This window comes from Aythya marila (genome assembly GCF_965140915.1).
Source record: "Aythya marila genome assembly, chromosome: 3".
Taxonomy (NCBI): domain Eukaryota; kingdom Metazoa; phylum Chordata; class Aves; order Anseriformes; family Anatidae; genus Aythya; species Aythya marila.
The window spans coordinates 29,013,906-29,026,531 of NC_139044.1; the positions used below are offsets into that span (position 1 = coordinate 29,013,906).

At 39.6% G+C, this 12,626-nt stretch overlaps 1 protein-coding gene across 1 annotated transcript in view; it reads left to right on the forward strand.

Annotated features, from left to right (window-relative positions):
- The first annotated feature begins 916 nt into the window (after nt 1–916).
- KIF26B (kinesin family member 26B) overlaps nt 917–12,626 on the forward strand; it is a 202,497-nt gene continuing 190,787 nt past the window's right edge. The window contains exon 1 of the mRNA XM_082757483.1: nt 917–1,361. Coding sequence (XP_082613609.1) covers nt 963–1,361 — 399 coding nt within the window. The 5' untranslated portion in view covers nt 917–962. The remainder of the gene's footprint in view (nt 1,362–12,626) is intronic.

A 12,626-nucleotide genomic window follows, 5' to 3' on the forward strand; every position in this document is an offset into this window, starting at 1 on the left:
TATATGTATATATATACATATATGCACAGAATATATACATATTCTCCACCACTTCCAGCACTGCTAGTCTAGAACTCCTGTTTTTTGCATGTAAAGAGAGAACCTCAGATGAGTGCATTAGAAATGTTAGTTTCCATCACGTAGTTGTCATGGTTTGTTCTGCATAATAAACATCATTGCTCTGCATTTCTAAGACCACACAATACTGCATAATCACAACTTGCTGAAGCACTTGTTGTGCAGTTTGGGTCAGCATTGTAGTCAGATTGGGGTGGCTCCACAGAGAGCACCACTGCCATTGAAAACTCTACCTAAAAGGTAAAGATATGAGGTAGGCAGTTTTAAATCATACACGGTTTTGTCTCAAAAATACACTTTCCAAGGAGAAAATTGTTTGCTACAAATGATGAGTAGATAGCGAACCTTGCTATAAGCCCATTGATTTTAGGGGAGTTGCCCTTGATCTCACCTGTGTAACTAGAAGTAGATTTCATTCAAGTCAGAAATTAGGTGCAGTGGTGTGTGTGAAGCAGGTTAATTCATTCTCCCTGCCATGCATTCAAGCTTGCATTGGAATTATAACATTCGTCATTTATCAGTAAAAGTAAAATATTTTTTTTCTTTCTTACATGATCCAGTTTCTCATTTTTGTTTAACTCTGCTGCTGGCATGTGTTGACTGTATCTAATGGCTTTTGTTTGCATTCTAAGCTTATCTCCTAAATTGGCTTTTGAAATGCACAATCAGCAGTAATAATGTTTCACTGTGGTGACAGTGGTTAAATATTTCTCTCCTGTCCCCCTCTCCCTTCTCTCTTTGCTCTTTAGGACCCGTGTTTCTCTTCAGTGATTCATGACAAGCTCCAAGTTCCCAATACCATTCGGAAGGCATGGAATGAGAAGGACAACAGATGCGATGTTTGTGCCACACACCTGAACCAGCTGAAGCAAGAGGCCATTCAGATGGTGCTGACCTTAGAGCAGGCTGCCAACTCAGAACATTACGATGCCTCGCCAGGATCTCCCCCACCCCTCTCCAACATCCCCACGTTAGTGGGTTCCCGGCACATGGGCAGCTTGCAGCCCAGGGACTGGGCATACATGCCTGCTCCTTATGCTACGTCTAATTATACAGGCTTTGTCACCAACAAACACAGTGGAAAACCCAACAGTCTAGGAATTGTCAATGGGGTGGAGAAGAAAAATGGCTCTCCTGGACACCAAGCCAAGGTCAGCTTTCAAATGGCCACCAGCCCCAGCAATGGTAACGTTCTTAATTCTGTGGCTATCCAGGCTCATCAGTACCTTGACGGCACCTGGTCTTTGTCAAGAACAAATGGTGTTACTCTATACCCCTACCAAGTAAGTAATTTAAGATAATAAAATGCGTTCCTTTCTTTTTTCTTTCCCCCCTCCCCTGCCTTTTTTTTTCCCCCTCATCCAAGCTTGCAGGGGCATGCGGACACTGCTTGTTCCTGTTGGGGAGAAGTAGAGCCAATCACATAGTGAGGACCAGAAAAAAGGAGTGCTACAAATTCTCTTTTCCTTGGTAGGGAATTGAGTTGGGGGGAAGACACAGATCACAACCGGTGTTAATAAAAACACCTTTTATTAATGCAGCTGTTATTAATAATAGAACCAAGCTGTTGTTACTAGCTGATAATTAGCCACATTGTCCATTTATTCCTTCATACAGTTCACACAAACTCATTCACTCCCTCATAATACTTGGTTAGAGCAACAACTGGGAGGTCAACCACATTTGTCTATTCACAAGTGGAAAACAGCACTGATGTACCAATAAATTTTGGCTGGGTATTTGTGAAGTTTCCAGAGGGTCTTTTGGTTCATTGGGGCGTATATGATCCTATAGTCCTTGTTGAGCAGCCACCAGCTGTGTTGATGTGCCCGAAGTTACAGGTTCCTATTGATGCTAGTGTGTGCTGGTGTCCTTCTGCACATTAAACTGATTCTTAGTGTTCTGATTTGTATTAATTCTCATGGATTCAGAAGGATCAGTAATCTCCAGAGTTGAGCAGTTTGGGGCTTATTTCCATATACTTTCAGTAGTTTTTTTCCTCCTTTTTGGAGGGCTGACTTTTGGTAACCGTACACACTCATAGGTAGCTGTAGAACCCATTCGCATTAACTTGTGCAGAAGGAGAAGGCAGGCTTTCGAAAGCACTTGCTTTTGCAGGTAGTGAGATTTTTAGAGTGCCCAAGCTCTTGCATATTGCAATACAAGCCTATTCTTTTTGAATTCTCCCATCTATCCCTATTGGCTTCCTTAGGCACATGAATCTTTGGAAGTTGGTCTTTCTACTAAGTTATGAACAGATTGCAAGATACATCCCTACATTAATATTTAACATTTTTTGGTATGAGTGACTGGTATTATAGCCAGAAAAAAAAAAACAAACACACAACCCACAATGTTATTCATAAGCAGTAAGATATAGCCATGCACCAAAGAAGAGTTGGTAAAACTAGAAGTGAATTACAGTTATTTTATCTGGAAAATATGTGACTGTTTTGTTGTGGATCTATCCTCTAGTGAACCTGAGTCACATTTGGGCAGATCACTATGTGATGATAGTTTGATCTAAGACAAAAGCATTTGATGTAAGAAAAGAACTAAACAAAGAACGCATATTAAGAAAACTGAATTATTATTTGTATTAGGAAAATTGGTTCAGTCTCATTACTTTCACAATTGTTTAGCTCATCTTTTACGAAAATGTCTTTTGTTTACTTTTTAATAATGTTCATGGTTCCTAGGCAGTTCATTTTGTCTTAAAAATATTCACTAAGGAGAATCTATTACTCAAAACTTTCCAGTCTGATCCTGTTCAGCTGCAGTTACCATAAGGACTGCTGTTCCCTGCCATTTTCCTCTCCTTTTGCTAACCTGGAAATAGGAAAGGTAGTGGCTGGAATCTGCTAACAGATTCAACACCTCCCTTCCTGCAAAACAAACAAACAAAAAACCACACACAAAAAAAAACCTACCATCCTACAGATGCTGGTCCGTAATGAACTGTTTGCTGATAGTAAGTTTTGTAGTCTCTTTACAACCTTCAAATGTTGAAATTCTCGCTTTACTTAGAGGGTCACAGTTAATTGTCCAGTCAGGGAATAACGATGATAGCTTTTGTCTTTAAGCACTTTAAAAGGATTTTAGTGTTTGGTTGTGTAGTATCTGTATCAGACTGGAAATTAATCAAGTAAGAAGAATAACTTTGATTAGTGATCTCTGCAACTTGAGATGAGATGCAAGCTTTGCTTCTTCTGCTTTAATGTACAGAAAACAATGTTGCTGTATATTTTTCAGAACATTCTCGATCTCTCTACCCCATATACATATAATTTTCATTATGTGCTTACTGTTAGAGTTACAAAACCCTGCTGGGGAAGAGCATTCGGAAGATGAATCTGTTATCCCATCTTAATTAGAACTCTGATTTTCATGATTTTGGGGAAAAAAAAGAAACAGGCACTAGTTACTTGCTTGCAGACGTCTATTAATTAATTTTTCTTTCCTTCCCTTAAGAATAGATTAAGAATAGAAGCCTCACTGTGTATTAGCTTAGAGGAATAGGAAAGAAGTAAAAGAATTCCTTGGGATGGAAACCTTGTACTTCACACAGAGTTATAGTACCCTTCTACATTATAACTTTGTCAGACTGATGTCAGACTGATGTCAGTCTCATCACTCTAGACTTAATGGCGCCTGTTTTTAGACCCCTCCCACTGTAAATTAGCTTTTGTTAGACACTCTTAGATAACTTGACAGCAATGGTAGAGTACCTTGAAGTGTGACTGTATTTTCTTACTGAAGTATCACCAAAAAAAAAAAAAAAAAACCACCACATTATTCTGGAAGAGACACACCATAGCTCAGAATAGACTCATGGTAATTTTAGACACTAAAAAATATTCCTGCTATTGTAATTTCTAGGATATTGATGCCTTCTTAGGATCTTCCCCTCCAGACTGCCTTCAATAGCACCTTGTTGTGGGGAATGAATTACAGCTTTTATTTGAGTTCTGCTGAAATAAACAAAAAGTGTTGTGATATTGTAGGGCTCAGCTGCTGCAATAGTGTAGGGCAAGTCTTAAATAACACCCTACTATTCAAACAGTTCTGCAGAAAAAGCAGTTGGTATCAGGAGTAAGTAAAACAAATGCAAATTTATATACTACCAAATTTAGTAATTTAGTATATGTCTACAGCCAGAAAAAATAGAAGTAATGATGTCTTTAACTGGAGTTGTATGTTAGACATAAAAGAACCTCTCTACTGATACAGACAGTTCAAATAAATTTCGTGGAGGCATTATGGGAACTCACCGATGGAACCTCCAAAGAGTAAGTCAGAGAATTATCTGCTAAGTAGTGCTTAGACAAAATTGTCCCTACCTGGAGATTAGGAGATGGAGTACGTGACCCCATCTGTCCTCACCATCCCTGTTTTATATCATTCTGTGTTTAGCCACTCTTTGAGTAGACAGAAACAAAGATCTGGTTCCAAAACCCTGTGATCTTCCCTAGGCTTGGCTCACAAATGAACAGCTGATGCTGTTTTCTGTAAGGAGATGAATCAAATTTTGCTGGTAAGCAGCCCTCTTGTGAGACAAGGAATCAGAGGCAGGGAAAGGGAACTGATTAATCTCAAAACGTATGGCCCATTAAGACCCTCGTATGAACACGGGAATGCTGAAATGCTTACTTGAAGAGGGTAATTGTGATCCCTTTCTGATGATTACATATTGGAGAATACCAGCTGAAATTCAGTAGAATTGAATAGAGTCTGAAAATTGTGCTCTTTCAGTCACCAGCAGGTAGCATTTTTATGCATGCCCTCGGGATCAGACTGTGTTTTAACACTTGTAAAGGCTTCTGTTGATCTCTCTATCACTCAAAGGAATTTCAGTCCTTGCTTGCTCAGAGAAAACCCTTGGAATTGGTCAGGTTTTTACTTGGGAAGGCCTGTAATTGTATGTGCAGCTGTTAATGTGAATTACAGGATATCACAGTGTCAGCACACCTATGTTACGTACCAGTTGTCACAAAATGCTTTTAAAGAACAAGAAATCGTTGAGCTATTGTAGGAGCTGCAAAGTCCAAATACCTTAATGAGATGACTGCTTCTACTAAGTTTATACAAAATGTGATACCAAATTAAATGCGTAATGTTTTTAGTACTTACTATCCAAAGCTGCTAAAATATCTGAAACAAAACCACCACATTAATGAGCATGAGATAGATTTGAGTCCGTAGTAGTTCAGGCTGATGTAGGGTTAGCTTTCAAAGGGAAATGAGTGGAAAATAGGCGACTGGATTAAGGTGGTTACAGTAAAACACTTTGGAGTAAAATTCACCACTATTAGGAGTAGTTGTTCCTAAATGATCAGCATAGTTCTCCTGTTTTAGTATGCCTCTAAACCAAAAGGATGGTATGAACTGCTGAACATAAAATGGTGGGCATTTCCTTGGTGCATGGACCACCTCTGGTTAACTTCCTGAATCTGCAAAAGAATCTTTTAGTGTATCTAAATTTTAAGTAGGTTGTTTAAAAACAAAACAAGATTAACACAGCATGGTTTGCAGATCCGAGTGACAGAAAGGTAAGAGAAAAAGCAGAGAACTGGGAAAGGCCAGTTCCTCCAGGAATAATGTGGGCTGTGAAAGGGAAGAATAGGGAGGAGAAAACCTGGCTGTTGATGTGGATAGGGTGAGTACCTCCTGCTTCAGACCTTGAGATTGTGAAGTTTGAATTAGGTGTAGAAAAGATGATACATGTAAGGATTTGAGTGATCATGATATTCAAGGAAAAAGTGTTCCTTTCTCTGCTGCACTTAAAAAGACCCTTTTGACCAAAAGTTTGGAAAATGAGATCTTAAACTGCAGAGCATTACTTGGCCCTGGGCATAATGATCTCAAGCCTATTCAGAGAGTTATCAAAGGCTTTGTGTACAATTGATGAAAGCCTACAGTATGTGCTTTCTGTTTCCTCTTTATGTATAATACATGTTTAGAAGAACACTGTTCTCTGAGAAAGAACCAGCTTGTTCTGGAGTTTTGCAGTGATGAATGATTTGTTTGGAGTTTACTTAGGTCACGGCTGTCTCATAACACATCAGTTCTTTCAGGCACAGCCTTTTAGAAAGAAACTGGTAGTGATTAGAGTTGGGCACAAGATGGAGAGTTCAGATACAGAGCCAAAGCCTGTGTGTGGGGTATCCTCATCCAGGATTTTGATTCCAACCTTATTTTCTAAGTGTCTACTGTCTAATTTATTTCTCTTCCACTTGCTTCTGCTGTCACTTCTTAAAGTGTTCAGCAGGATAAAGCTAAAATGTTAATGATTGCTACAGCAGTGCCAGGATAATTTAAGTAGCTTTTGAAGCATATGATGCAAGGTACAGAAATCATGTTACTTGCTCCATCTGTAGATTAACAGGCGTTTTCTATATTTATTCCATACTTCTTAGAGCCAGACCTATTTTGTCAAAGCATTTTAGCAATAAATGAAAAGGAAATTTGTGTACTGGCCCTTCTAGTACCATGTTCTTATGTGACCACACTCAATTCCATACAAGATCTGTAATGCAGGAGGTATTTTGCCCATGTGCAGTTAGGTTTTGGCCCAGAATATTTTGGATGGCTTGCATTCAGTCATGAAATGCATGAGATCTTCATTTGAGTATGGTGGCTTCCAGAACAACATAGAAAACTTTGTTCTTGTTACTACAACCTCATAAGTGATGATGTTGAACAAATGCATGCAAACTCTTGCGCTGATTTTTTTTTTTTTTTTTAATTCTTTGACCAAAGTAACTCATAGTGAGACTGTAGACTGAAAGTGCAGGAATTTTATTTCCAAAGTTTGTTTGACTGGACCAAAGAGCAGATTGTCAAACAAATTCAATGGCACTAAAATTAATATCCCCACTTAATTATCTCTGTTGCCCTTGTTCCTCATGCATTAGTTGTTATCTCTGAAGTAGCTTTCCTCTAAAAGCCTTTTTAAACCACATTACTAGTAATTAGATATGACCCTACTGAAGTCACTGTATGTCATGAGCTGACGTTTTGCCATGATTGTTTGATCATTCAGTTTGTATATTACAGGAGTTGGCTATTTGTATTTTATTCCTCCTGTCTACCTCCTCAACTAACAGCCCAGCTGTATATGGATTTTCTAAAACCATCAAGAGGGAAAACTGAAGTCTGTGCTAACTAAAGCAGGAGGTTCTTTTTTTTTTTTTTTTTTTTGCATTACCTTGGTGTGATTTGATCTCTTACGGCATTTTTATGCATGGCTTAATGACCTTAAAATCATTACTTTCCCCCTTCATGATACCAGGGTGACCAAGGGAAGAAGGAGGTAAAGGGTATCCCATGGACTGAAAAGAGCTAAGTAGGCTTATCCTATGAGTATGAAAACCCCATGACTCAGCTGTGATGTGAGGAAGAAATCTGTGGACTATTACAGGAGTGAGTTAATCCTGTAAATTAGTGAAAGCCAGAAGATCACAATTAGTGAGGATTTGTAGCCTTGCTTTCCTCCCCTGCTCTGTTGCTTAAGAATTTTGTCCAAGTGTGAGACTAGTTTCTTTTCTGAAATAATAGCTGTGCTAATTGCTTGCATCATTGAACAAAAGAATAAATTGAGAGATGGCTGAACAGTGAGGAAAAATGATGCGGAGATGAGATAGAGAGAGGGAGATGACAAATTAATGCATTGAAATAAAGTTCTCCCTTTGTCTCCCACACTGTAAATAAGGTGGCACAGAATCAGAGTAAAATGGTCAGCTTGTCCTTTATTTCATAGTTCATGAACACAGGAATTCAAAAGTTAAGACAGCCAATTTGGAAGTGAGAAAAGGAAATATGCTTTTTATGCAATATACAGTTCTGTGGAACCTATTACCATGGAAATAGCGCTGAGGCCAAAAGCTTAAGAAAATTCATAAAAAGGTTGTATGTTTATGTGAGCAGTTAAAAACAAACAAAAGAAACCACCGCCAAAACCTTTCTGCTGTTAGGATAATAAAGTTAAGGATAAATTTCCATATGGCATAAGACAATTGGTATCATATTCTATGGAGAAAGCTTCCTTTGAATACATCTAATACATTGCTAAGGACTAGAATTCCTGAAACCAGCAGGGAAGCTTTCCAGCACAGGAGTAACTGGGCTGACTGGGAGTTGGGTTCTGATGTACTTAGTCATCTCTTAGACTCTTTGTCCCTCTGTTCTGAAAGTGGCCCTTGAGTAGCAGCTGGAGAGAGAGCCTAGATTAGAGCCTGAACCTGGTGAAAGATAAACACCAGATGACAACAGATGACTGGTGCTGCGTTTTGGATGGAGGCCTGTAATAAACAGATTAGTGAAGAGTGCTTTTCCAACAGTTCCAGCAACATTGCCAGAGCTCAATGTAGTTGTATGTTTCAGAATTCTTTGTCTATTTTTATATTTATTTTTATTTCTTACTAAAGTGTGTGAAGATTCAGGGCTTCTAAAAAATAAAAAAGCAAAACAAACAAACAAAAAAACACCATTGGGTTGAATCATTCCTATAAGCAATGTGCTGGTCTTTAAAGCTGCATAAAGATTCAGTCCCATCGCTGACATTCCTCCTATATCTTGCTATTGTTCTACATCCTTTGCAAGAAGAGACAAAATAGAGATGTTTGTACAAAGGTAACTCATCCTGATTGAGATGTGGAAGGATGGAGTGATGGCAAAATAATTAGAAAGCAAATTTCTAGTAGTTTTCCTTTAGATTTCTAACTGGTACTACTCAAAGAAGACGCAAATCAATGTATTGTTCACTTGACAGAGACATTAGTTTTACATCATAAGTGAGACATTAAGATAATACTTAGTAATGTCATAGTAAATACATTATGTCGTTCCTTTTATTTTGCTTAGGAAAAGCGTTAGGCTTTAAATGTGAAGAATTGCATTACTGTGCAAAATAAAAATAAACTGACAAGGCTTTTTTTCTTTGATACTATGATGTGCTTTTGGGAAGTAAGGAACAAATAGCTAGAGGCTGATGTAACTCTGAAAAGTGATTCCACATAGCTATCATGTAAAACCATTGTTTTTCTCTAAAGAGTTTCTGAAATGGCACCAGAAATAGAACATCAGACTCTCTGCTGGAACAGTTCTCTCTTTAATTCAGTGAATTTGAGTTAAAGTGGTTGGATTTTCCCCTGTCACAAAATAGCTGAGTTCAAAATTTTTGGTGCAATGACAAAAAAGGTCAGCAGAGTTGCAACCCTGGGCTTCAAGAGAGCAAACTTTAAGCTACTTAGGGAGCTAGTTAGCAGTTTCTGCCGAGAATCTGCTTGAGAAGGTTTAGGGGTCCATGATAGCTGGTCATTTTTTAAGAACCACCTTTTAAAAGCACAGGACGAGGCAATCCCATTGTGCCACTGTCCTGGTTTCAGTTAGGATAGTTAATTTTCTTCTGCTGGCTGGTATGGTGCTGCATTGCGGATTTAGGATGGGAATAACGTTGATAACACACTGATGTTCCAGTTGTTGCCGAGCAGTGTTTACACTGTCATAGTAATTTCATACAATGGTATGGTAAGGCCACCCACTTAGTGGATGAAGGGATGGTGGTAGATGTGATCTTTCTGTATTTTTTTAAGGCCTTTGATACTGTTCCTCACAGAATCTTTCTGGGAAAGTTGTCCAACTGTGAGCTGAACAGGTGCATGCTACACCGGGTAATGAACTAGCCTAAAGGCAGAGCTCAAAGGGTCAGAATAAATGGAGCTGCATCTGGCTGGTGGTCAGTCACTGGTGGGGTTCCCCAGGGCTCACTGCCAGAGCCAGCACTGTTCAACATTGTTATCAGTGATCTGGATGCTGGAGGGAAGTGCATCCTCAGCAGGTTCGCTGCTGATACTAAACTGGAAGGTGTTGTTAACTGTCTGGAGTGATGAGAGGCCTTGCAGAGAGATCTGGATATGTTGGAGCCTTGGGCAGTCGCCTATGGCATGCAATTCAACAAGGGTAAGTGCAGGGTTCTGCACCTGGGATGGAGTAGTGCCAGACACAGGTACAGACAGGGAGGCGAGTAGCAGTAGAGCATCCTGCAGAAAGGGATCTGGTGCTGGTCACAGCAGGCTCAATGTGAGCCAGCAGTGTGCCCTGGTAGCCAAGAGAGCAAACTGCATTTTGGGATGCGTTATACACAGCATAACCAAAATGAGGTGAAAAGAGGTGATTCTTCTGCTATATTTAGCATTGGTGCGGCCTCACCAGCAATATTGTGCACAGTTCTGGGCTCCACGATATAAAAAGGATGTTAAGGTACTTGAAAGTGTCCAGAGGAGGGCAAAAAGCTGTCAAAAGGGTGGGGAGGCTGAGTTCACTGGGTTGTCCAGTCTGGACAGAAGGAGGCCAAGGGGTGGCATCGCTGCTCCCTGCAGCTCCCTGAGGAAAGGAGGCACAGAGGAAGGTGTCGGGCTTTGCTCCCTGATCACCGATGGCATGATGTGTGGGATCGGCACAGAGCTGAGCCAAGGGAGGTTCAGACTGGGCTTTAGGAAACATTTCTGTACCGAGGGTGGTCAAACACTGCAACAGGCTTCATAGAGAGGTGGTTGATGCCCCATGCCTGTCAGTGTTCAGGAGGCGTCTGAACAACGCCCTCAATAATATGCTTTAACTTACGGTTAGCCCTGAAATGGTCAGGCAGTCAGGCTAGGTGATCTTGAAGGTCCCATGCAACTCAACTATTTTATTCCAGACCACTGCAAATGTGAGAGATGTGTGTTGTCATATAAAATACATTTGGGACCAAACTCTTCTCTCTCACTCCGGGATAATTGGCTTGCAGTTGACATGGCTGCGTCGGAGTAGTAGAGCTAAGAAATCTGTTGGAGTTGCTCCTCTTGACAAATGAAAGCATAAGGCTGATTATCCAGCAACTTTTGAACTTTGATTGTGCCTAGCTGTCTTCTGTGGAGGGTAAGGAAGATTACATCTGCATGGTGTGAGGAAAAAGCCACTCCCAGCTAATGAAACCATCTTTTTTTAAACCCACAATCTTTTCTGAAGAGAAGTGAAAGTGCTCTTCACCTTTCACACCCACCTAACCTTTCTGTAGCTGAACTTAGAATTGCTCCAAAGGTTGAAGGGAAAGGGAGGGTAATGAGCCCTCATCTTCCAAGAGGTTGGTCTGTGCTCATTGTGCTTTATGTCACTAGGAAGTCTCAGCAGGAGCATCTGTAGCTCTGCCTTGCTTGGGAGCACGGCAGTTGTCATCACTTGTATCATTAAAGTATCAGAGGACTTTGGTTTAATAAGTCAAAAAAAAGTCTGACTGGTAGATGCAAACGTCCCATGACTATACTGCAACCAGTGCAAGGCATTAGTTGTGTAGGTTGGAGCGCAAGTGAGGCGTTTGTGTTGTGACAGCTCTTTGGATCGAGTACATGCATATGTCATAGGTGTGCTTTGCTTCAAATAGTTTGAGTCTTAAAATCTCTGATAGTGGCATGTACTTGTGTTTATTAAATAGCTGTTGAAGTGTATGCACAGGCTTTTGGCTAATGGGAAAGACAAAAAGAACTAAAGGTTAGAACTATCCTTGATGATGTCACTTCTGCTTCTCTAGTTTCATTGTGGCTGCATTGATCTACAGCGAGTATGGTTCAGAGTCTCACTGCTTAATTGCAATGCATTCTTGTGATGTGAATTCTGCAATTCCTTTATACCTTTTACTGCATTATTACTTTTCAAGAAAGTCAATGCTATTAAAAAAAAAAAAGTGTTTAGGCTGAGTTTTGAAAAATACTTCATTTTGAATGCATGTAGAGTGATATTTTCTTCCCTGTAAGAAAGATATAGCTAATAAATAAATATAAGCCAGTTTGAGACTAAGATTTTTTTGTCACTAATTTATTTCCTCAAGTGTCAGAGGAAGGAAGAATTCCCAGTAAACGTTTTATTTTCATCATATAATTGCTGTTTCCTTTTCTGGCCTCAGATACTTTAGGTTAGATCAGAACGTACAGTGGCCTGTAGCCATGCTAAATTTCGAAGGGCTATTGAAGATGATGCTCTCATTGCATCAGAGGGCAATATAATGCCATTAGAAGTTCAAGAAGAGACTGTTAGTTACTATGACTTTTGCAGGAGGATGTATTCAGCTCTTCCATCTTTTCAGGAGTTTATAAAGATGTAACCAGTGTCAAGAAGGAAAATTGTGAGGCTTTATTTTTCCTTCAATCCTGACAAGTTTAAGGCCACTGGAGGTAGGCAGTGTTGCTTGTTGGAAACCCCAAACCATGAGTGCAATCACCTCTGTTTTATTCTTGTATATTTTCTCAATTGCAGTGCAATATAGAAGATGGAAAATTAATTCAAGTATTATTAAAGAAATTGTACAGAACACATCAGAAGAAAATCTATAGTAGTGAGATAAAAAATTCTTAATTGATCAGTTTCTCTCATCCGTGAAGGCTTTGTGCAAAGTTCAGTGGCAATGTGCAGGAGGTAAAAAAAAAAAAAAAAAAAAAAGGATGCAACATGATTCTCAATTGTACCATGAAGGTATATCATGGTGGTGATCACAGACAGGACTGACAAGGCAA